General features: G+C 40.1%; 1 protein-coding gene across 2 annotated transcripts; it reads right to left on the reverse strand.

The window, feature by feature from the left end:
* Window positions 1-547: 547 nt before the first annotated feature.
* On the reverse strand, window positions 548-23,355 carry YPEL1 (yippee like 1). Of its 2 annotated transcripts, none has more exons than XM_074920827.1 (5): window positions 22,949-23,355; window positions 18,828-19,110; window positions 7,507-7,550; window positions 5,984-6,092; window positions 548-5,011 (listed from the first exon to the last, which is right to left on the reverse strand). In XM_074920827.1, the coding sequence occupies exons 2-5, from the start codon at window positions 18,942-18,944 to the stop codon at window positions 4,922-4,924; spliced, it is 360 nt and encodes a 119-aa protein (XP_074776928.1). In that variant the 5' UTR covers window positions 18,945-19,110; window positions 22,949-23,355; the 3' UTR covers window positions 548-4,921. The 2 variants fall into 2 exon arrangements, with proteins under 2 accessions (XP_074776928.1, XP_074776929.1); XM_074920828.1 differs by lacking the exon at window positions 22,949-23,355 and adding an exon at window positions 21,545-21,593.
* Between the last annotated feature and the right edge of the window lie 1,438 nt (window positions 23,356-24,793).

Raw genomic sequence — 24,793 nt, forward strand, 5'->3', positions numbered from 1 at the left:
TGAAGCCCACCGCGACCTGGGCTCTTAGATGGAGAAGACCAATCTTCATCATTCCTTTGTCACTGACTCACAGCAGGGACCTGAACTCCACCGACACATGAGAAGACTGTTAATCTCATTAGAGGAACTACAGAAGTTCCTCTCAGCCAACGCAGAAATAGATTGAGTGACTGTGCTCACAGTGCTCCTCTGGACAACACATGACCAAAATAAAGCAACAGAAAGCACACCCACACTTCCTCCAATTTCTCTGAAAGTTAGTTTTGGGGTGTGGAGAGAATCATTCCCTTTTTGAAGAGAATTCCATGATTGGCTCAAAATGAGCAAAAGCTCTGAAAGCAACAACACAACTTTCTGTATTTTGGAAAGATTAGTGAAAGGAAAAAACCAAATGTTTAGTAGCAGTCTTAAAACCACATAAAAATAAGATTCAACCCACATTTAGAAGTTTTTAAGAGCAACTAAGAGCACTGGCTTTTCCCTCTGGCTTCATCAGAGGATAAAGCAGGAGAATTTAATTAGCAAAAGATCACACAAAACAAGTAACTCAACAAAACAATTGAAAGCTTTTATTGTGATACCTCAAGTAGATACAATATAGTGAAACAACAAATGATGTACAGTATTGCTAGGACAAAACAGCAACACAGCCATGTCACCTGTAAAAGAAAGCATTGTAAAGAGTTTAAGAAACAATGAGGCACAACTCAACTGCCATTTACGACTCATGCTTTAGGCCTTAAACCATTTGTAACAGTCCTTTTAAAAAAAACCTCTGAAGTGTCTGTCCCTTTTGCAGTAAGTGTTTATACTGCTGGTTGGTTTAACATGAGTCTCGATGAAGTACAATAGTGTCCAAAAAGTTTAACAATAATTTGACAGCTTCTTCCACTCATCACCATTACCAAAGAATGGAGATGTTCAAAATTTGGTCTGAGACCGTAGGTCACTGCTGTTGCAACCTGACTGCTGAGATGAGCGTGCAGAAAAAGCTCTACAAGCATTACTCAGAGGGAAGCATTAAGTCCACCAAAAATGGTACAGAGCGTTCATGAACTCTTGCACTAACTTGATACACCAATAAGAAATATGGATGACCATCAGTTATGGGCGCAGTAATGACTATTTGTCAGAACCTCTGAGGCCTGATTTTAATTCAAAGAAACCTCATAAACTCAATTCCCCCTCCTGTCCCATGGATTGCAAAAGACAGCAAGCATGCAAGGCACACCACTCACACTGGCCATGATACCCGGCTGTGCTAGTGGGAAATTAAGATGGAATTATAACAAACTTCATTAATACAGTTTGTCATTGTATAGCTTACAATGAACGAGGGAAATTCATATTCTGGCCCTTTTTACTGGCAGATTTGAGATTACTCGACTGCTAAAAGCACACAGCAGAAGTCGTTAGGTTGATCTGTCAGCAATCCCTCGCCAAATTCTGCAGCTTATTTCACAGCAAGTTTGCAACTTAACTGGATTTTTATAGATGGCAGTATTACCCTTTATTAATCAAAAAGGTACTTGGGAGTGACCAGCCAAAGGATAACTCTAGTGTTTGGAGGCAGACTCAGTCCTGGAATACCATTGTTACAGCCATTATTTTGGACCTAGACAGAGAATGTGTGGTCAGATTACTAAAATCACATCAAATTATGATTAATTACTTTAGAACAGGCGTGGCTTTAGAGGTTCAGAGGAAAAAAACTCAATACATGTACATTTTTTGCTAGCAAATTCCTATGCATCCCAATGAACAGTTCTTCTAAGCCAGCTCATAGTCAGTTCATTTGGTCCAAGAAAGAGCCAGCAAGAAACAAAGGTTCACAAAAGCTTTTTGTTACAGTTTATAAAAAACAAAATACAAAATAAATGTTAAGACCAACAATAAAAATAACCAGTACAAGTAACAAAAGTGCTCAAGTTGGAGGGGAAGTAAACTTGCCCAGAGCAAACACATACAAACTTTAAATATAATCTTTAATATATTACAAAAATTGGTTAGAGGGAAAATGCTTTAGTAAAATTTTTTTTCAAGTAAGTTTATTTTTCTTTCAAATGGCTGCTGGAGGGTTCAGTGACCAGACTGACCTCTTCACATCAGCCAGCAGCCATTGCTATCTGGATTCTACTTTCACCAAAACCAATGACAAGAACTCTCTACATCTTTACAAGGGGAGAAAATAATCACTGATGCTGCCAAGCAACATAGGAAGAAAATTCACATATTCCCTCCTCAATAGAATGAGCCTCAAAATTGTTACATGGCAGCAAGAAATAGCAATTTCTGTACTAGTTCTACTCCTTACTCCTAAGCGTCCACCCTTAAAAGACCAAAAAGAATATTGCTTTGTTTGGTTCTCTTAAAAGCCATAAACATCACATACTGATCATTAACTCTTTATGCCAGCAGTCTGAAGCTCTATGTGCTAAGCACTTGATGAAGTCCCAACCTTTGGCATCAAAGTTAATTAAGGTTTTGGTGAAAATGTCCAGTTTGAAATATAAATAATGCACTGAAGAAAGAGGTTGAATTTCTAAGTAAGAATCAGACTGTTATAGACAGCATTAACTTACTAACAAGAGATAGCCAAACCTCCAATTTTAGAGAGAAAAATCTTTAATACTTTACATATCTTCTTTAATTTCAACTCTCTACTAAAAAGCAGCCATTACTTTTGTGTTCAGTCCAGTGTACTGCTTCAACAAGTCTGTAGCCTGAAAATATGAAAAGCCCAAAGATACACAAACTTCACGTAAGCATGTTCACAAGCATCAACATTGCAACTGGACTTTGAAGCCAACACAAACTTTTTGCCGATAGAAGTTTTACTGCCTTCTTTGTTGGCAACATATATTACAATGGAGGGAAAAAAATCCCAAGAATTCCAGGTCAAAAAAGATCAAGAGACAGGCAACACCAAAGCCCATCTTGCATCATTAACATTGTTAAAAAAGAGACTTTGAAGCCTGATGTGAACATGAAGTAGTAAAGTGTAAGCCACAAAATCCAGATTAAACATGACTGTACCACCTCAGGTCTCTGGACTGAAACCCAACAGCTTTAACTACTTCTCTAAATCTTACATTTTAATTCATAATTATAGATCACTACATCTTGACTGCAGTTTAGCCAGCCTGCATCATAGAGAATGAGTACACACAGGCAAACTCTCTTCTCTCTCTTCCTCTCCACAAAGAGACCGGAAAGCTGGTTTTAAAGATTCATATTGCCCCTACCCATTGGCATAATTTTTCATGTATGACAAAATTTCTAAAGTGCAGCAAAGTTTAGAAAGCCTATCAAGAGATTCCCAAAAACGTAACAGCAGCAACAGCACCTATGACTAATCTTGCAGGTGCCATGTTAGAATTGTTATTGAGAGAAAGTGATTTTGTATTGCAAGGCTTCCACATTGTTCAGTTATAGTACTTACATAGTGTTAAAGGTTTTTTCCAAACATTTTGTCCTCAAGCATTAAAAAGATTAAAATACAAAAAGTTTTCAGAGACTGTTTAATTTGAAAATAAAGATAGCAAATTTAAGTAGAGCATTTCTTTCACAGTTGCTCAGAATTTGCATGCACAGATACCAACAGCTAATACTGTGCATACACTTTCCAGAAGTTTTTCTCAACTCATTCCATTTAAGAAACAGCATGAGAACAGAAGAGAAGGTGAGTTTCATATAAATTTTTATTATAAAAAGGTACTTGGGGATGATTTAGCCAGCAAACCAAGAAACCCTTTCCCCACCCCCAAGTTTTAAAAACTATCTGGTTACTTTATGAAAAACTGAGACAAACTTCCCTTCCCTATTATTACCCCTCCTTTTCCTACAGGTACTATATTAATTTTCATGTCATAGGCTCTGGCCATTTCTCACAAAAATAAATATTTTTGTTCAAATGTAGCAGAAGCAGAATACTTCAACAAGTTTCCTTGATATCAACCTCTTTGTCCAGTGCATTAGGACTATACAGTTACATGGAACCAGCCATAAAACTTTACTTATGCACAAGTCCCTGTTACTGGCAAAGGTACAGTACCAAAACTTTAATACACTGACTAATTTTTTTTTCCAAAATAGAAGATGCATATATTTTTCTGCCTTTTTAATCTTGCAAGCTATAGTTTTATAAATTTCTTATCCAGCAAACTCCTTAGGGAATATGTTGGTCTTAAATGAACATTTTCTATAGCATTATTGATTTAAAATCCTTCTAGGGTATTTCATTAAGATACAAAACCTCTAGCATAACCTTTCCTAAGAACTTGAGACCTGCTAACTTCAGTCAGTGCAATTGAAAAATTGAAATTTTTTTTTTTTAAAGTGAGCACTGTACCTTTAACCAATTCACCTACAAGATGTACATAGGTTGTGGTACACTCAAATTTAAAAAAAGAAATTAATAACTACAATACTGCATCCTCTTCACTGCCAAACACATCAGAAATTGCTACATATAAAAAAGCACCCCATCCCATACATTCTTTAGGACTGCTCAGATATAGAACTTCTACAGGACTGGAGTGTAGGTGTTTAGGCAAGAAGCATGCACAGCAGAAGGTAGCATTGAAGGCATAGGTCAGAGATAGATGCTAACCAGTAAAATCCGCTTTCAATTAGTGAATTGTTTCTCTAGTTTGAGAGAGTTTAGAAAAAGGTCATCCAAAATGTTCCAAAACAACTGTTCACACAATAATACATGTACAAAAGAGGGAACTTACACAAGGAGAAAAGGCAAACATGGCCTGAAATAGCCACTTACACTACACTACTCATTTGTGAGGTTTCAGAGTTCAGTGATATTCTCAGGGCCACTCTAGCCAAGCTCTTCCTTTACTTTGCGTTAGTCTTTGTAAAGCATGTTCCACAGAATATTGTCCAAACAGAAGGAAAAAAGGGTTACAATTCACTCCCAGCCATTGTCTTTTATCATGTGGGCAAGTTCAATGATAAATTTTCCTTCTTTGTATTTCTGACTGCTCTCAAAAGCATGTTCCTGGGAAGAATAAAAAACAAGACACTGAATTAAGCTGGGGAAATTAAGTATTTTAAACATCAAACTTGCATTAAAAATACAAATGTGGAGAAATTCAAGTTAACATCCCATATCGGTTACACCAAATCAAGGCGGAAGGGAGGAAAGAGAGGGTGAAGAGGGTTGAGAAGGAAATAGGAGTAAACCTCCTAAGTGGAATCAGCAGATCCACTGCAAAACAAATCTTGCTTTAGAACTTCCCATGTTCTCTCACTGCTGAGGGATTTTTAACACATTTTTTAAAGTGAAGATTAGGAAATACCACATTATGTGTGTTTAGCTTCTTTATTCCCAGAAGCAATGAAAGAGGGAACTTGGAACCTTTTCAAAAGATCTCTATTTTCATCATCAGAGGGAATGCATTAGGACAACTTCTTTCCATAAGATCTGAAGCTATACTGAATCAATTAAAATCCTACATGCAACACCCAGAATCTAACATTTTTGAAACATCAAACTTGCAACACATCTGCTAGTGTTACAGGTAACTGTGCAAGTGCACAGATAACTTTTCAAACAACAGAATGCAGTTCACATTAGTTGTAAGCAGTGTAAATGTGCTCAGTACCACTTACTGTAATTTGTATTTTTGCTAATGAACCAACTTTTGCAACCCAAGAAATCAAAGACCCACTCTGACAATTTCTTCCATCCAGTTTAGTGTATGTGGTTGGCAATCTTGCAAAAAGGTATTACAAAAGTATTAGATAGCTGTCATAACACCTATAGTTCATGCCTGTTTTGCAGTCCAGAATAAAGTTATCTGCTACAGCATTCCAGCAGATGTAAAGCAGAGAGCTGTATTACAGTCTGACATGCAAAAGCACTAGAGCTAACTCACTGAAACTGTCAGTGTAGGTGCTATTCAATGGCCTACTCATATCTGTGCTTCAGCATATAAACATTTATCAAAGACTTAAGTATATTGCTTACGTATTTCCATCCAAGAGTGGTTTTACAGTTTTCACAATAGATATCTGCTACAGCATGTAAACCTGTCAGAAGAACTCTCTCCTCTGCTGGACCACAGCCCACATTTACCCTGAAAAAAGAGAATAAATTACATCAACTGCACTAGAGTGTTTCTTTTCTTACCAGTTACCCACCTTTTCTCCAGAGGACAAAAAATAGTTTAAAAAAAAAAAGTGCCTAATGCTGTAAATGTAACTTCCTCTGTTACACTGAGCTGAAGGACAGGAAGGAAAATGGGGTTTGTTTTTTGCTTTTCAAGTGGCTAGTGTTGGCGATGCCCACTTACTCCCATCAACAAAGGTTAAATATTTAAACTTTCAGAGAACAGAACACTAAGCAGTAACTGGACACAGCTACAGTTTCGGGCTTTCCTTCAAAACCAACTTGAGACCTCTATAATGGAAGTCTGTACCAGTAAATCGGCACCAACAGCTGAATTTAGAACCAACTCCAAAATAGCAGCAAGGAAAAAGGCTCATAAATATTTCTTTCCTACAGATCAGCAGAGTAAGCCATGATGAAAAACAGCAATATCAAAACTAAACATCCTGTGAAGGACTGCATCAAACTTGTTTTTTTCATGAATAACAGTCAATGCAGAAAACATAAGGCAAGGCTAAACCAAGTTTTTAGATAGTTGAATATACAAGAACAAAATTTTGCCATTTTTTTTGTTGTATTACCATATTCTTACTACTACAATTATACTAGAAGTCCCAGGTCACCATTGAATGACTATATATAAAAATAATTTCAAGGATCTGCAATCAAATCCTTTGCAGTTATAGTTCCATTATCCTGGTCTAAAATAGACTAAGACACTTAACTGCATTTCTTTTTCCAAAATGCTCCAACACAATAAACTGCTGAAAAATGAAGACAAAAATGCAATCCTGCGTATCAGAAACTTAAAATAAATCCATTAGCAAATTCAAAGAGCCTTATATCATGGCTAGAACGTGCCTAAAATTGCAAATATTAGGCTTGATAAGATCAGAGACCTTTTGCCTCTAGCACATTTGCAATATTCAAGGTCATTTAAGATGTACCAAGTTTACTGAAACATTAACCTGTACATGTATCTAACTATCACACTAGAAAATTCTTCTTTAGACTACAGCAGAGTTGTCTAAAGCAAATTTACAATCACAGTATTTATTTTTTGACTTCTGGAGTATGTCAGAATGGCAACTCTTACTCAAGACAGTTACCATTACATTCACAAAAGGAATTTCACATTAACACCCTCCCCTCAACTTTCAGATAGTAGCAGAATTACTTAAAATATAAGATAAACTAATGCAAAGAAATACTTACAAATCAACTCAGTAGCTCTTTAGTAACTATTGCTGGTGAGTAAAGCCAGCACTAAAAAGAACAGGGCAAAGTGCAGCAATATTAATTCCTACTGTTCTCCACTTATGAAGCATACCAGAAAAATTACACTCTGTAGGTAGTGTGCATAACCATAACAATGTACTTACACAGAATTAAAGAGGTAGGCTCGTCCCTGGCTTCCCTGGAAGGACTGCATTAAAAAAAAAAAAAAGTTGCACTTGTTAAAACAACACGAAAACCCCTACCAAACAAAAAAATAGTCCCACAACAGTGTGTTAGTAAGCATATAAACATAACACAGACATAAACTATTTCAGGCAAGTTCCTTTATACCAATTCCTGATAGGAAAGCCTGGTCAGCAAAGTTTTTACCCACAACTATTTTACCCAGCAGCTATTTTAAGTTGTTAAGGATTATTGTTCAAAAGAAGGCATCCATAATGCAAACAAAACATACTTTTTCCTACCCCTCTGCAAGGTATCAATTCTCATTTTCCTAGACATCCTTCACGCTATTTAAATGATTTGCTTTTAACACAAAGAGAATTATTTCCATCTCCTCTGTTCTCTCCTGCTGCACCCAAAAGATTATTTATTTCAATTTCATTGCATCATTTGATGTAAGACCAGTGAAATTCTGGACCAAGCATAAAACCATCATACTCTGTTTGGCAAATACATCTGATCAGTTTATAAGCTCAGCTTTATTTTAATAAAACAACTGTTATCATCAAATGCCCAAGCGCAGCCATATGCTTTCAAATCTCTTACATTCCTGATAGATTATGGACAAAACATGACTGTTAGACTTTCGTAGCTGGATCTAAATTAATGTTTTAGTTCAGAGCAGTAGCACAGTTTTGTAGTAAAACCCCTAATCAACCACGCTTACTGGGGGTTGGTTTGGCTTGCAGAGCAGTTTCAGTGCCTGTGAACTACATCTTTGTTCCTTCTGTACCGAACTAAACCAGAAGCTCTCCTACTATGCACTCTACAAACGCTAATGAAGACATAAAGGCCTGAACATTATGTTAGATCAAACATGATCAAACAGCCTTGAGCTACAAACATACTGGCAAAACTTCTGAGCAGACTAGACTCAGCCATAGGTAAAACATTCAAAATGTATGTTAACACACATCACTGCTTTCATCTGTTGATTTGTTCCTTCTGTACTGAATTACTTGATAATTTAGACATAGCCATTATTTACCATTCAAACAGGATCACACTGAGATGGATTTTTTTGTTCTCTCTTCCATACTAAATTCCATTTTTAAAAAGTTCCTAGATTATCTTTATTTTTTTCTAGAATTTCCCTTCCCCAACATACTTCAAAACAAAATGAACCATTTTATCCATGCTGAGGAACAAGCACAATAATTTTTAAGAATTCTTGCAGTTCTAGTACTGAAGACCAAATACCAACTTTTCTGAAACCTACATTAGATCAACATGGAAGGTTTTGGGAAGGAAAATTCTCACCTGGAGTATTTTTGAATGGTTTTAGTAACATGGAACCATAAGGCAGATTGACCCTTCTGCAATGGATATTTAGTTATACCATTAGAAGTCACTTGACACCAAAATAGATATTTTGCCAGTCTAACGATTAGCAACACACCACCAATAACTGTCGTATCTTAACTACTTACTCAGAACAGTTTGCAAAGAAAGATGTAAAAGGGAAATGTATATAAATGAACACTTTTGGACCAACATTAACCAGATTATTTAGTGCAACAAATAATATTAAAAGAAATCCAGACTCTGAGCTACTGCAAGTAGAAATTATGGCAGTGTAGTTACATACAGCCCTTAGCTACTCAGAAAAATCTCACCTTAAAATGAGAAGTTCTCCCTAACAGCTCACAGCATTCATATTTTAGTAACAATTATTTTAAATGTTTGCTAAAATAATACATGGAGATTTTTATTGACAGAACATATTTCTTCACCTCTAGCAAAGACGAAGGAAAAGGTACTCTCTCTCCATTAGCCAGAACTGCAAGTCTTATTTTTCACAAGGCAAGGAAAAAAAGATAGGCTATGCAGTACAGTGAAAGCTAAAACTTCAGGTAGGACTGACCCTGAAAGGAGAGACTCAGTTGAGTATAGAGTCTGAACAGCTCTGCCAGCAAGTAATCCTTACACCTACCTTTAAACCAAACAGACAAAAAAATCCTCACTAGTTCAGTTCTCCTGAGATACTTAAACATGCATCACAAAACTGGCAGAGTGGTACAGAACCTACAGTCTGTAGTTTCTGTAAAATAAGCAGTGCTCTCCAAATGAGAGCTAGTGTCTCACGATCAAGAACGATGCAGAGAATGCTTACTGAAGTTGAAACAAAAACTAGTCGGGTATATACCCTCAAAAACTGTCCATTAACAAATGAGTAACTAGCCTAAGCCAAGTACACTTGCATTTAGAGACAACTTCAGTTGTGCAACCCCAAAATTTAAGAAAAAAGCAAAAGAAACATTTTAAAGCTCCTCCTTCCTCTTATTCTTTATGTAGTAAACTTAAACTAGAACTTCCTTGTTCCATGTACGCAAAATTACAAAAAAAGAACTTTCAAAGCCACGATGACCATTATTTTTTATTAAGCTATTGTAAAAATTCTTAAACTAAAACAGTTGCAGCCATTTATCTTTGCTTTAAAAACTCTTATGCTGTGAATCAGAATTCTTAAATCCTTTTTCAAACTGCACCAAGAAATACTATTTCCTATTAATCATGCGCTAGTTTCTCTATTTACATGTAATTAGACATGATAATCACATACAAATTAATGGGGGGTGTGTGTGTGTGTGTGTTGTTTGTCTGGTCCCACACAATCACTTTTTAAACTACTTATATGCCATACTTGAAGTTCCTCACCTAGCTAGGGAAGAAAAATACTCCAAAACAAATCAACAGTCAGGAGACCTTTTGAACTACATCATGCAATTATTTCTGCCAGGTTTATGTTTAGTCTTGACTTAATATCACCTAATAAAAGCTCTCCCTTGACCGTGCATTTCTCAAAATTAAGCAGAGGCCAGTAGCAGGATGCCAGGAATAGCAGAAAAAGAAGCTCTTCCCTTCTCTCGTTTCATAAACTGAATAATTCTAGCCAAATGAAATACAAGCTGCAGGTCAGAAAGTATTGCTTTAGTTGTCCCTTTTTCCTTATGTATTCTTAAAGATGACTTTTCTTTCTTGCACCCTTTGCTTTGTTGACCTAAATATGCTGTACTCTCCTAGGCTTTTTCCCCACAGAAATGGCTGTCATCATTACCTTCTCATTTTCAGGATTATCAAGGTAGAGTGGAAGGAGAAGCAACACAAACTAGAACCTTTTCCTGGGAAGTGGTTTTAGATAGAAAATCTGTTCACAAACATTCCACTGCGAAAAGCTCCTCCATTCCCACCTTCTCTAGCTTCCTGTTAGCAGAGTTTAGTTGATTCATTTGATACCATCTTTCTTACCTACCCACATGTTTAGAGGCTAAATATTACATTTACATGCCATAGAACAATTGTTTCTCCGCCCAGCTGCAAAAAGTAAGTTCCTCCATGTTTATGTCACCCACAGATAACAGCAACCTGTAGCAACTTGTGTTAGTGCATTCTGGAATACAGAACTTGGGTCTAGACAACTCAGACTTTCCTTTAAAATCAGTGTCCAACGACAACATCAGTATGACATTGAGCACTTTCATGACCTGCAGTCCATCCATGTGGAACTCATACACTGACTGAAGCAAATGCACTGTAAAGATATCAATTTTTAACATGTGCCTTTCAATTCTTCTTGGGAATTTCTTGTCAGAGCTTGGCAGCCATAGTTTCTTACTCACATGAACAGCTCAGAAGATATTTTTCCAAAACCTGTATTCAAACAATAAAAAACAGTATACACCTGTCACATATACATTCTCTTGACCACAGAATACTGATTACTATGTAGGGTTCCACCTACTAGCAGGTATAAGATTTATTATCATAGCTCTACTTCCTGATGCATCTTATTACCAGAAACGAAGAGGACAGTCCATTTCAGCACTTGAAGTGCCTGCTAAGCTTGTAACTTGGTTAGAAACAGAGTATTTTGCATAACCAGAAAAAAATTAATACTGAACAAACATTTGTTTTTACCAGCACTAAGTTTCTCACACTCTGCTCTGTATGAATTAGTTATACTGATACGAATTTTAAGAGACTGACAGGTTAAACGCCTTGTGTGTCAACTCCCCAAAGGAAATGAAAGAGAGTATTTTAAATGGCAGTGTCAAGGACTAACAGGCATAACCGTTCAAACCAGTCTCCAGAAAAACTTCTTCTACAGAACAAACACCACCTATGCAAACACAAACTTCTACTTTGCAAGATTTGTTCAGTGCTTCCAAGATTGCTAGCACTATACATAAATCATAACTAAAACAGAACACTGTACTGAGTCTTAAACACATGCCTTACCCAGTAGAGAGGAATTAGAAGATAGTGGCAAGTGTGATCAACTCTCATCAATAATGATTCACATCAGCCAGGATTTTTACTTAGAGGCTAGGCAATTTATTCACAGTTAAAACAGTTTTAAGTCTGACTTTTTATGCTCCTCAATTAATAATATTGATTTATGAGTTAAATTTTTCCCTAAAAAATTCTCATATTTGACTAGCCGTCCATTCCTACAGGAAGATCTACAAGATCCATAATTTTTTCTTGTTTCAGCACAGTTGTATCTAGAATGTCTGATAGTGTAAGCAAAACTGCTCAGTTGCACTTAGGAACTATGCTAAGGTCGACTGAAAGAATAGTTTGGTATTATGATCTTTTCAAATCATCTGACAGACCTCAGTCATCAACACATTTTGTAGTAAAGAAACTTTAGAGATGTTTCACTTACACACTAGTACATACCTGCAGAATTAGGTATGATCTATGCTTCTAACCTGTCATTAACTCTAACCCCAGGATTAGCTGGTTTACCCAGGAGAAAAGGAAGTATCAGTTAAGCAGAACGTGTACTTACTGCCCCAAGGCAAACCTAAGGGCATGGGTGGGGGAAGGGAAGCTACAAAAAAGTTTATGTAATTAATTATTCCCCACAGATGGGATTAGATTGCATGGCTAGAGATCATGCTCCACAGAAAACATCCAGAGAAAGTGCCATCTTGGCATGTATTAAAGCTATGGCAGGCATTATTATGAGCAAGTCAGAATGGCATTAACACTAGCTTTCTTAAGCACAGCTTGCAAGCTACTCAATACAAAAAAATCATTTTAAAGAATGGAAATGAAAGAAGTCCATAAGTGGGTTTTTTTGTTTCATTTTCTTGAGTTTCCTTTCATTTGCTAGAGTTCACTTTACAAGCTCAGATAGATCAACCTGAATTAGTATTGTGAACCAGTATGCAGTTCAAATAAATATTACTAATTCAGAAGACAGTATTCTTAGGGGCAGTATTGTTAAGTAAACCAGAAACACATACAAGTGCTCTGATGACTGAAATGATCTTCTCAGTAAGATGCATCAGATACTGTAAGGATATCCTGTCACTTCAAGATTTGCAAAATTAATTTAGAAAATTGAATTCAACGTAAGCTACCAAAAAAAATTATTAGGGAAAACCAAAATGTGTTACATTTGATATTTCTCTCAGATCCAACTCCTCAATACTCCAGAGAACTAGAGATAATGCTGTTCAGCTGCTTACTAGGTAAATTCTAGCTGACTCCATAAGTATTTTAAAAAATTTTTCAAAGTATATTTTTATTCAATTATTTACTGATTTTAGTAAAGCAAGTTATAAAGTTCAGTATGTAAAGAATAACCATAAAAAATTCCACCCCAAAAACTGCATGCCTGCAGATTTGGCAAATGATATTTCCTGAAGTGAAGACTTTGTCAGGCAGGACAGTTATACAGCATCTTGAACATATTTCAGAAATAATTATGTCAAAACACCCGTAGTGTAGAACACTTCCCTTGCACATTTTCCAGCTCCTTTAAGCCTTCAAATCTATTCTTGGATGTTTTCCAAAGATTGCTTCTCTTCCAAAAACTAGATTGTTCCCCCAAGAGGAAAAAAAAAACAGAACCCAAAAAACTGGAAGCCTCTTAGATAAAAAAAATTATCACCAGAATATTTATGAAATTAGGCCTATTCTCAACTTTTTCAGCAGGGAACAAAAATGGCCTTCAAGCATACAAGAGGCCCAAGTATCTTTCCAAGTACTCCTTATAGCATAAGCAAAGGGGGAATTACCAAACTGAATCCAGCTAAGAACAGCATTTTTTACTTAAAGACAATAAGCACTTGAAAAAAATCCTCTTGAACTCATCAGTTAAACAGTGGAGGACAAAAACATGGATTGCTAAGCAAGGCTAAAAATGCTTTGGCATCTATTTAAGCTGAAGACTTTTCCTTCTCATCAATAATATAATAGCAGACATACCGAATGCCATGGAGAACTAAATTTAACCACCAAGGCTGTTCTTTTACCCATAAGGTGCAAGGATTTCCCAGTGAAGTCAATGACAGCTACATATATATATACCTTTATGCAGAACTTGTTCTTGAAAATATTGACACATCTAGTCTTGTCTGTGACTTCATATGACTTTTTCCCCCTCTGGTCAGAAATGCTTTGCAATGAATGAGACAGAAGAAAGTGACAGTATTTATACAGGCATCTATACAAAATAATTCAGATTTTCCTCCATCCCCAGCATTAAGGCACATTGTAAGACAATTCAACAGTCTTTCAAGCAGGTCAGCCTTGAGTAACAAAGCATTATGTTTCATAATATATCCATTAGGTTCCGAGATTTCTATTAGATATTTGTATTTTTGTAATTTGTTGGACCGTGCCTGAATTTCTAAACAATTACTGGAACTTAGTGGGTACAAGACATTGTCAAGTGCTTCGGAACTTACACTCTTCAAGTAAAACTTGCCTCCTATAAAATTAAATAACGCTAATAATCACTGCACATTTTCTACCATTTACAAACAAATCCAAAGAAAACTCTTTCAGTTAAGCCTTTCACAAAACTTATTTTAGAATCACTTTAAGAGCCACATACATATAACTTTTTTCACAGGCCTCACAAGTGGCAATTTCCCCCAGTCTTCTAAGTGTCTTGTAGAGGTTTTTCCTCAAACAACTGTCCATTTTTTAAATTGTTGGGATTTTAAAAAATTATTAACATATACTGTTAGGTTGGTTTTTTGTGCGCTATTCAAACATTTTAAATCCAAACACCTCCTATGGCATCAATTTTTTTGTCTTGCTCTTTATAAAGGCCTGTGATTACTTGCTGATAGAGGTTAATTTTCTTCTGTGCCTGTAGTCAATAGTAGGATATGGCTCTAAAAATATCAATTTGAATCTTCAAAAAAACCCCAAAACTGCAGGTTCTTCCCCTGTCCTCTGTCTCCCAGTGCAGTGAAGACTGCTATACTCCTAATAGTACTTTAAGATATTTAACATACACTTTGTAGTCTTCACCACAGAAACAGAAAATCCTGCACTTGCAGACTTGTTAGACACTACTGATTTGCACTAAGATCTACCTGACACCACTTCAAAATCACACATTTCAATTAAGTCATCTACAGTTCGTTACTTCTCTTATTATGTATCCTTCAAATCAGTGCTTTCCCCCAAATGATTTGCATTATAAATTAAGGCAACTGTTCATTAATGTGTGCATGTGTTCAGCTGTATAGACTAATGTTTGTCAACATGTCTACTGCTGATGACCTCTTAGTTTGGGACTTCTGTTTTCAAGGGGCCTTCTTCCCACTCCTCCCCTTTGCCCCAAGTTCCTCTCTAGACACAGAAAAGGTTATAGTGAAAACATCTAGAAATATACACTCTAATCACCAACATCCAAGTTGATTTCAACACTAGGCAACACATTGAGTCCTTTCATAGCTGCAGAGAAAACTAAAGCTACAGACAGTGAATTCACTTGTGCAGGTAGCACATTTTTATACTCTCATTAGTCTGCATTCTTATTTCTAAGCCATTGCCAAGACTCTCAGTTGCCATTTTATCACCAGCAAGGGCATAAGAAAAAAAATAAAGAGCCCGATGATTAATCCTAAGGCAAGAAAGAGATCCTGCTACTCAAACAGAACCAAAATAAAATGAAAAGGTGACTCGTGTACACTGCCATCCTTGTCAGACAATTGGCATCAACAGTTCTCCAAAGCAGAACTGTGAATCTGTATTGAAGTCTGGTATGCTGAGGACTAGAATCAAAAGGATGATTGACAGAAATATGCAGCACACTCTACTTTTCCATGACAGACCAACATTTAAGAGAAACACCACTCATTTCATAGCACAGCTTATCTTTTCATCTTGGAGTTGGAAACATTATGGTGTCAGGCGTAACGACTGCTTATACCTCAAAGCACATTAGAAAGCTAGTTGTAGCTGCATTAAATTAAGAGTGCACCATGTATTTAGGCTCTTTTCCCCAACCACACAGAAGGCAGCAACAGCAACCACCATGTACCCAGGAAAGGTGGGGTGGGGGACAACACCACCCACATGAAGCAGTTACAGCTAGGTATCAAATACTGTTTGTCTTTAGCTGCTGAAGAGTATTTGTGGCACTAAGGTTCTGGAGTGAGATTGCAGAGTAAGCATTTGGAAAAAAGTGAGACAATCTTAACCAAAAATTGTATTTAATAAGTGTTACACAGAGCTTAAGTAAGGTGGAGGTGGGGGAAATGGTGGTTGAGCAGTCCCATTCTCTACTCCATCAATAAATCCCAAACAGCGCAGGAACTGCCCTGTTCTTAGTTAACCTCAGATGGTATAGAATCAACCTCAGGTTATTTTAAGTATTGCTACCTTCAGGTTATTTTAAGTACTTTTGCAGCAGCTGGATAGATATAGTAACTAGGATTCTATATAGTTAGTATAAGTAAAAAACCCACCTCTCTAACTTAAGTTCACTGCACATAATATCCACCAATGAAAGCACTTTAAGAGAACTTCAGAAAAAAAGATTAATATAAAACACCAGTTCTGAGGTACACTCATCTGTTAGTCCTGTCACAGTTCTGTCTACAAGTGTTGTCCAGGATATTTCTTCAGTTTTTATTTTCCATGTTAACCTGTGTTTTCATTTAAAGCAAATCACATCTTATTTCCTCCCAGCACTTTCCCTGCCACCCCCCAGGACAGCACTAATTTTCAGTCATCCAAGTGTGTCTATTGCTTTGCAGTTGTTTCCATCAGAATAACTTCTCCAGTGTTGGAATATATACAAGTTAAGCTTAAAGAAGGGTGAATTTTTTAAAGCTATGTTCCAAATACAAGTACAATAGATGAGAAATGTTCTTTTTATTTTACAAACATACAAAAAGATACACCTCAGATTTAAATATATTTCTCATTATCACAGGTTTAGACAATAAAACACCATCAATAAATCTTGAGCTGACAGAATATGGATCAGCTGTCAAATAAACACATGGTCGACCTGAAAGTACAGAAAGTTTTGTACGGTGTCTTCACTGAAAATTATGGAAGCCGGAAACAGAGCAGAATCTGTATCTAACACCCTTCCCCACACCATCAGAAACAACTTAGAAATAAGTATTTGCATTTACTAGATGAGAGTTCTCCACATTCTTTGAATTGAACATGGTTTTTTAATGTTTGAAATTATTTATGAAGCTGTAATATGAACATGCAATTTGCTTAAGAACTTATTTAAAATACTCTGCTGACCAAAATTCCCAAGACCTTGGATAACAGCCGGCTCATGTGGTAACTGTGACAGTTTAGTCGACATGCATCATCTAAGTCCATCAAAAGAAGAACTTCCTATTAAGTATGTGTGCTTGGATTACATTGTCTCAATGGATCTATACATCAAGAGACAAGAGCTAGGAAAGTTTCATTCTTCCTGTAGGCATCTACAACCTGAAGTTCAGGAAAGATTAACCCCTCCCACTAGTTTTTGGCCCAGAATATGTAGTGAATAATGAAGCTATGATTGCTTGTAATTTAGAATTCAGCGTTTCCAAGAAGACCCCTTATATTCAAATTCTAAAGTCAACATGGAAACAAATGAAATTCAAATGCATTCACATTACTATTTGAATTACTCTTGCTTTTGCTGACCTTAAAGTAAGATCAATCACTACAATGAAAGTGAGGAACATTCTTCAGGTTAATACAAGTAAAACAAGGCCTCCTTCTTAATTTCTTCACATCACTTTACATATGTAGGTAGCTCACAGTTTCACATTTCATGTCACATTTGCAGTTCCGTGCCTCAATATATGTACTAAGCTGTGGGAAAAAATGGTTTACGGGGAAAGACTAAAAGCAGAGCAGAAGCAAGCAATAAACAACACTTCCAAAAACCATTCCCAATTTTACTATTTGAACCAAAATGTTGTCTTGCGATCTAAACAAAGATCAAAAAGATCAGTAACAAGAAAAATGGCATGGGGAAAACCCATTATTTCCTGATAGCCCTCTAAGGGATAAGCAAGCAGGTATACTCTCTCCTCACCCAAAGAAAACCTCAATTCAGAAGTAGCAGCATTCTCACACTCTCCCCGTCATCTCTTCAGCGCTGCTGAAGATACAAACAGGCAGAAGCAACAGAAAATTAGTTAAAGGGTTTGACACTAAGCATTTTATTTGACATAAGTTATATAGAAAGCAATTTGTATTAAGAGGTCTGAAAAGTAACTAAAGTGTTTCCTCCAAGACACCATTAAGAGCAAATTCATCAGAGCTTATTTGAAGCAAAGAATGAAACAGTCTGGCAAGTATTTAGCCCAAGCTTCAGGTTTTTCTACAGAATCACAGAATCGTCTATGTTGGAAAAGACCTTGAAGATCTATGTATTACATGAAAAATCTTGGTTTCTTCCAGAAACAGGTAAGGATGGGCCTAGCCTGTTTCAAGGATCCACACATCCTCTAAGCTTAAGTTTAGAGAGTCCAACTATTTTGAACATCTGGAACTAATCATATTCCTTAGGAACTGGTATACAGCAGAAGTAAATGTGTTTACAGCTTCCATAACAGAGGTGGAACATTCTGGAAACAGCCAGTTTTGTGACCTTCAGAGTCAAAAATCTTATCAGAAATAAACATAACCAGAATAATTTCCCTACCCAGAGATTCATGTTTTCTTCTGACAGTATCCCTTAGCAGACTTCAGATATGACAGCTCACAAGTAGTACCTACCTGACAGCAGACAGAGGTTGTCAATATGTGGAATACATTAGATCAGCCTTTATGCCACATTCAAAAGTTTCCAGAATATATCCAGTCCTCAGCACACAACATGTATGACCCAAGAGTGAACCCAGGGAAGATGCTCTGAAGTATGCATCAATTTGCATCCCTTATCTACTGGGAGCAGTGATACAGTGATAACCATTTTGGTTAAGAAATAATTCATGAGGTCTCTAAACAAACCACTTGCCTTGGAGATCAATTCATCATGATTGGCTAGATGGGCTCTGCAGTGGATACAGCTGTAGGTTCGATGACAGTTTGGCAGGTAAGCCTGGAACGTTTTTGATTTTGTCATTTTTACCATCTCTGCTGGTGGCTCCTCACTCAGCTCAGGGCTGGCACTTGAAGAATTACAACTTTGCTGAACTCGCTGACAAAAGAAACACTGGAATATGCAAGCAAAAGCCGTTGTTGTTCTGGAGTGTGTGTGGCACTTTCCACACAAGTGACAGAAGAGAAACAGTCACAACCTGCAGGTGAAAAGAGCAGAACAATTAGCAGATTACAACAAGGCCAGAATAAACTTGTTATTCAGCAATTCTAGACAAAGCAAGGTGTTATTTGGAGCAAACTACAGGCCCCTTCTATGAAGCTGCATGATTCAAGTTCCATTCAACACAGAAACAAGCAGTTCTGTTCCACTAGTGGCTTCTACTCCATCACGCTTCTAACAAGGGAGATTCAAACGGTCCTCCAGGAAACACGAGCACTTTCTAATATACCAGGTATACTCTAAGACCTTCATGCAGAAAATTACAGCAAAAAGCAGGGGATTAGAGAAAGTGACTTGTCTTTGAAAATCCAGTGGTCAGTTCCAATATAGGAAGTGACAAGGCATCTTGGAAAACACCTGCCACATCCAATAAACATACAATAGATATTCGCACTTCAGCTTTCAGCAAAAATCTTGCTGTATCACATCTAGCTTTAAGTGAAATAAGTAAGATGCTGTCACCCTATTCAGGATCCATGCCTCCTCATTTGAGCTCAGGAGAACTATGCCTTTAGGCAAAGACCTTTTTGACTAGTGTTCTGATCAAACCTAGTTAGATACTTCCCCACTCTACCAGAATAGTCTTAATGGATCCTACCAAAAAAAAAAAAATCAGATAAAAGCTAAATTCTACACAAAGAACACCCAATTGCGTTCTTAATCCTCCAGAGTGCCTTTAAGAGACATTACATGCACAGAGAAGGCCAGACCTTCCTGCTATGCTGGAAAGCAAGCCTTTTTTAGAGTTTTCCTCAAAATTACAGATTCTAAATATTCATAACACCATCTACTGATCTGTCAAAGGCCATCAGTTACCACACTATATGCGTCAAGCTAATGAGCAATCCAAACATGAACACTGCACAGTCACTTATGTCATCAGCTATCAGATGACTGACAGAGTAGGTCAATAGCACAAACACAGAAATGAGAGGCAATATAAAGAATTTACAGTATCTTGATCCAGCTATTAAAACGAGCATGCAAAACACTTGTCACACTTGTAAACTGTGTGCAGGGCAGCAGTTAACCACTCTTCTAGCAATAGGATCCTAGTAATACAAATAGAGCAGATAATGAAAGCCACATAAATTAAAGACTGTTTATAGGAAGCCGTCACTGTGCTTCAAAAGAAGTCTTGAGAAAGTAATCTGTACAACTAGCCTAGCACAAGAGACAGCCACAGCAAGATTTAAAGGGGTTTGGGTTTTGTTTTGTTTTGTTGTTTTTTTTTTTTAATCTGGAGATTATGACTGCAGCAGAAAAAAAGATTCAAGAACTACTAAAGGACTTGCTACAAGAAAATTTCTTAAACAAAGGATTACAAAGATAAACCACAAACAAGACATATAGCAGAACAGATGCAATCCAAAAAAAATAAGCAAGAATGGGAACAAGTTGCCATCCAAAGCACATATCTATGCACCAGAATGATTGGACTTCTGTTAAGACACTGAAAAAGAAAACAAATTTGATAAGGAATACATGAATATGTTTCAACTATAACACAGTTAGCATGAAGCGTAGAACTTCACTATTAATACAGTAATTTAAATATTATATACCTATTGTCTCAAGATAGTTTAATTATAACTGCAAAGGGACAAATTATTTCAGAGTCTGGAGAGAAGATCATGCTTCTGCAGAACAGCTGGATATTAAGTCATTTATTAGGTAACAGATTATAGGAGAAAGACAACACAAGAAATAAAATCCTGGAAGTTAAGCATGAGGTTCCCTTTAAATTCCCCAATTGACCTCTTAATGTTAGAAAGATAGATTCTATTTAGGTTTGCAGAAATGGAAAAGAACCCCCAAGGTTTCAGAATGAAAGGCACCTAAAGCAAAAACGTTTGGATTAGACCCTTTTGATCAGTAACTGAAACATGAGTTCAATGTTTGCAGAAGTTCAGCAAGTTTTAATTCACACTTCTAAAAGCAATCTGGGCTCTTTCAGGCTCAACTGCATAAACTAAAGAATTCCAACGCTCTTTTGACAAAACTGTATTTGATACTGCTCTCTTCAAAAAGAGAGCCATCCTAGGTGTTTGATACACACTGTAAGAGCCACAGAGCTTGTTGCTTTGTGATGCTAAAGGCAAGATTCAAAACATGAACCATTACGTAGTTGCTCTAGTAATGGTGAATAAATCCAGTGTCACTCCACTCTTATGAGCAGCAGCAGGTTCCACTGCTGTTCAGTACCTTGTGGAAGGCTGCGTAGAAACCTGAGGCAACTATTTTGTTCTTACCCCCAGACAACAGCACAGTCTGTGCTTCGGTCATGCACATGACAGCTGGGTTTCCTTAAGATTTGAAAGGAACTGCAAAATTAAGCATACGGGTTGCTGCCCGCCCGTTTCTAAATGGATGCTCAGACCCCGCTTTCGGTGAGTTGTATTTGCACCCACCACTCCGGAACCGAGAGGAGCCTCTGAGGCAGCACCACCCGCCCAGCCGGCAGCGGGAGCCCCACCACCAGATCTCCTCGCCCGCGCCGCAGGGCCTGTCCCCGGCCGGCCCGCCCGCCCGCAGGCTCGGCCCGGCCCCGAGCGGGGCCGCGCTCCCGGGGCCGCCCCGACAGCCCAAGGCCGGGCTGGGGGACGAGCCATTAACGGCCCCGTCCCGCCGCCCGCGCATGTGACGTCACCGGCGAAGGGCGCCGGGCGGCCAATGGGGCGGGGGGGCGGCCCCGCCCCGCGCGGTTCCCGGATGTGTAAACAAACACCCCGATAAGCGTGGCGGGGGGGGGCGGCCGGCGGGGCGCGGGGCGGGCCGCGGGAGCCGCTCCGCCGGAGCGGTGCCTACCCGGCACCGGCAAGGAAAGGGTTGTCTTGTCTGCGTGGGGATTTTCACACCGCTGCCTGGAACCGCACACAAGCGTATTGAGAAATAAAAGGTGTAAGAAATGAGCCTCCCCGTCATTGTTTCTGGGCCCAAAAATAAAAGGGTGACACAAAAATAAGGTGAAGAGTCTTTGACCAGCTCCGCGAGGCCGGACAAAGCCTCGCACGCACTCCTAGTAAGCTGCGATGTGGTTACTCCAGCAGGGAAAAACCTCACAAAGTTCAAGACGGAGACACCGGAGCCTCATTTTCACTTTAGATACCGAGAAATAAAAGGAAAAAAAAAAATCGAGGAGAAAGTTACCGGCAGAGACTCGGTTTCCCTGCCGGGAGGGAGCGGCTGCTCCGTGCACGTTTGAGCCTTTTCCCCTCTCACGCCGGAGCACAAAGCCGCCGCGGCGAGCGACGCCGTTGCCTTTTCTCTCCCACTCGCAGCGATCACCGCCGGACAACGGCTCGTTTCCCCCAGCCCTCCGGGGAACAGCCGTGCGCGGACACCCGAACACGGGCCAGCTCTCAGCCCGCCGGCTCCGTCCCCGACGGACCCCGAGCAGGGAGCCGCCACACCGCCCCTGGGGCCCTGGCAGGGCGGAAGGGAGCGAGACGGGAACCCACCGGACCCCTGCTCGCCGAGCTCAGCCTCGCCCGCCCCCCCCCAATTATGTAAACCATCGCCACCCGCCCTGTAACGAGGAGGCTACAAGGCAGGCAGCAGGCAGGCAGCGCTGCCGTCATTTCCAGGCGCTATAAATAGCGCCCGAGCCCTCCTCCCGCCAGCAAAGTTGCCTTGGCGGCCCCCCGCCCCGCGCACACAGGAAACTGCGGCCCCCCCGGCTAGGGGTGCAACGCGGGGCTCCTTTCGAAGCCGCCTCCCACGCCCGGGTCGTCGTGTCCCGTTCCCCCCCGCCCCCCAAAAAATATCCCAGCAAAAGGGAGAGTGGCCGGCTTCTCGCACGCTCCGGTACTCACCGCTGCGCCGTGCCGGCTCCGCTCCCCAGCCCGGACTCCGAGCAGCAGCGCGCCCCCGGGCCCCTTTCCCTCAGGGGGCTGGGGCAGGAGTGGCGGCGGGACCCCCGGTCCTCGCGCGGCGGCCAGCGAGGGCTCAGCGCCGGGCCCTCACCGAAACACAAAGAGGGGAGGTGCGGGGAGGGGGGGAGCGGCTTCCCTCGCCTCGAAGGTACCTTCTCGGCGGCGGCCAGGGGTCATAGGCGGGGGCTGGGCGCGCGTCTCCCGCCCTGAGGGCCGAGGGGCGGCCGAGGCATCCTGCCGCCGCGCTGCGCTCCCGCCGCCCGCCGCCGCCTTTGTTTTGTTTTCCCCCGGCCCGGGGGTGCTGCGGCCGTTAAACCCGCTCCCACCGCCGCCGGCAGCCAATCACGGCGCGCGCGCGCGCGCCCTCGCGCCCGCCCCGCCCCCTGGGGGCGGGAGAAGGAGCGGCCGGCGCCCACCGCGGGGGGAGCGCGGCGCCCCGCCCCCTGCCTTTGTGGTGGCGGCTCGGGGGCGGGGCGAGCGGCGGCGCGTTGGCCCCGCCCTCTCCTTCGCCCCGCCCCCGCGGGCCGTCGCGGGCGCGCGGCGCCGGGCACGCGGGCAGCGAGCGCCCCCACCCCCGCTCCCGGCCCGCGTCGGGCGCGCGCGGCGGAGCGAGGCGGGAAGCGGCGCCGCGCGCGCGGGGGGCTGTGGCCCGCCCGGGGCCCGCTGAGGGCCGGCGGGGTCTACGCGGCCTACCGCTGCGGCCCGGGGCCGGGCGGGGGCATGAGGCCACCACGGGGCAGATTGCCCGCCGAAGCAGCCGACTGGGTTATGGTTTCACCCCGGAGTGTTTTCAGAGGGGTTTTCACGTGAAGGCGCTGTGCTGAGCAATGTGAGATTGCTCAGACTTTTGTTTCTCGTCAGGGAGTATGTGTCTTCCACATATCTGCTGAAAGTAGGTAAAACCCTGGAAGATGACACGGGTCTGTTAAAATTTCAGTGCCGTAGGAAAAGCGTTAAGAACAAAAGCCCAGTTGGAGATTGGAAGGTAGGTAGGATAGGTCGGAACACTTGTTTCCGGAAAGGGAGTTTTGTGAAGAGCTCATTGCTTATAAAGAAAAAAATACACAGGTTTTAAGGTATAAAAACAATTTTAAAAAATAAGGAAACCAAAATACATCTCACATCCAAGTAGTTTCCAAAGCATCTGAGTTTTGTTGGCAATGATCATGTTTTCCTTTAAAAAGTAAATAAAAGCTAGCCGCTAGTTTCTTTTGGCTGTACTCTTCTATTTCCAGGGGCAGAGTATAGAGATACAAACCGAGGAAGCCTGTGACAAAGCTGTCATTTATACTTTGTACCCCGAGGCAGGGCTCTTTTGTCATGCTACAGAAATGCAGCATCAGTAAAATTTTATTCGCCTCCTTTTCTTATCGGTACTGGCATTTTTTAAAAAAAAATCTTTATGAAGTGGGGTTTTTTACCCAAGGGGCCTTGGTACTTTGCAGAATATTAAAGAAATAGAATCCATTACAATTCAGCTAGTGGCTGTAATCAATAAACCACGTGCTAGTTGATTTTATCCTGCCTATCCATTTTTTTAAATACAATTCATAAGTTTATACATTTTTTGTCATATGCTTCTTCCTTCTTAATAGCAAATTAATGGCCATTCTTGAAGAATAGTACAAAAAAGTCATGCTTGCACAATATGTTTTGGCAAAACATCAGGAAACAAACAACTGTGAGCATATTTCCAGTAGGACTTTTACTGCAATTTTCCCATCATCTCTCCAGCTCCAGTGCTGGTAGCTGTAGTCTTGTAAAAAGGAGAAAGGTGATAATCCT

The sequence above is a fragment of the Athene noctua genome, chromosome 17, assembly GCF_965140245.1.
Source record: "Athene noctua chromosome 17, bAthNoc1.hap1.1, whole genome shotgun sequence".
Lineage (NCBI taxonomy): Eukaryota > Metazoa > Chordata > Aves > Strigiformes > Strigidae > Athene > Athene noctua.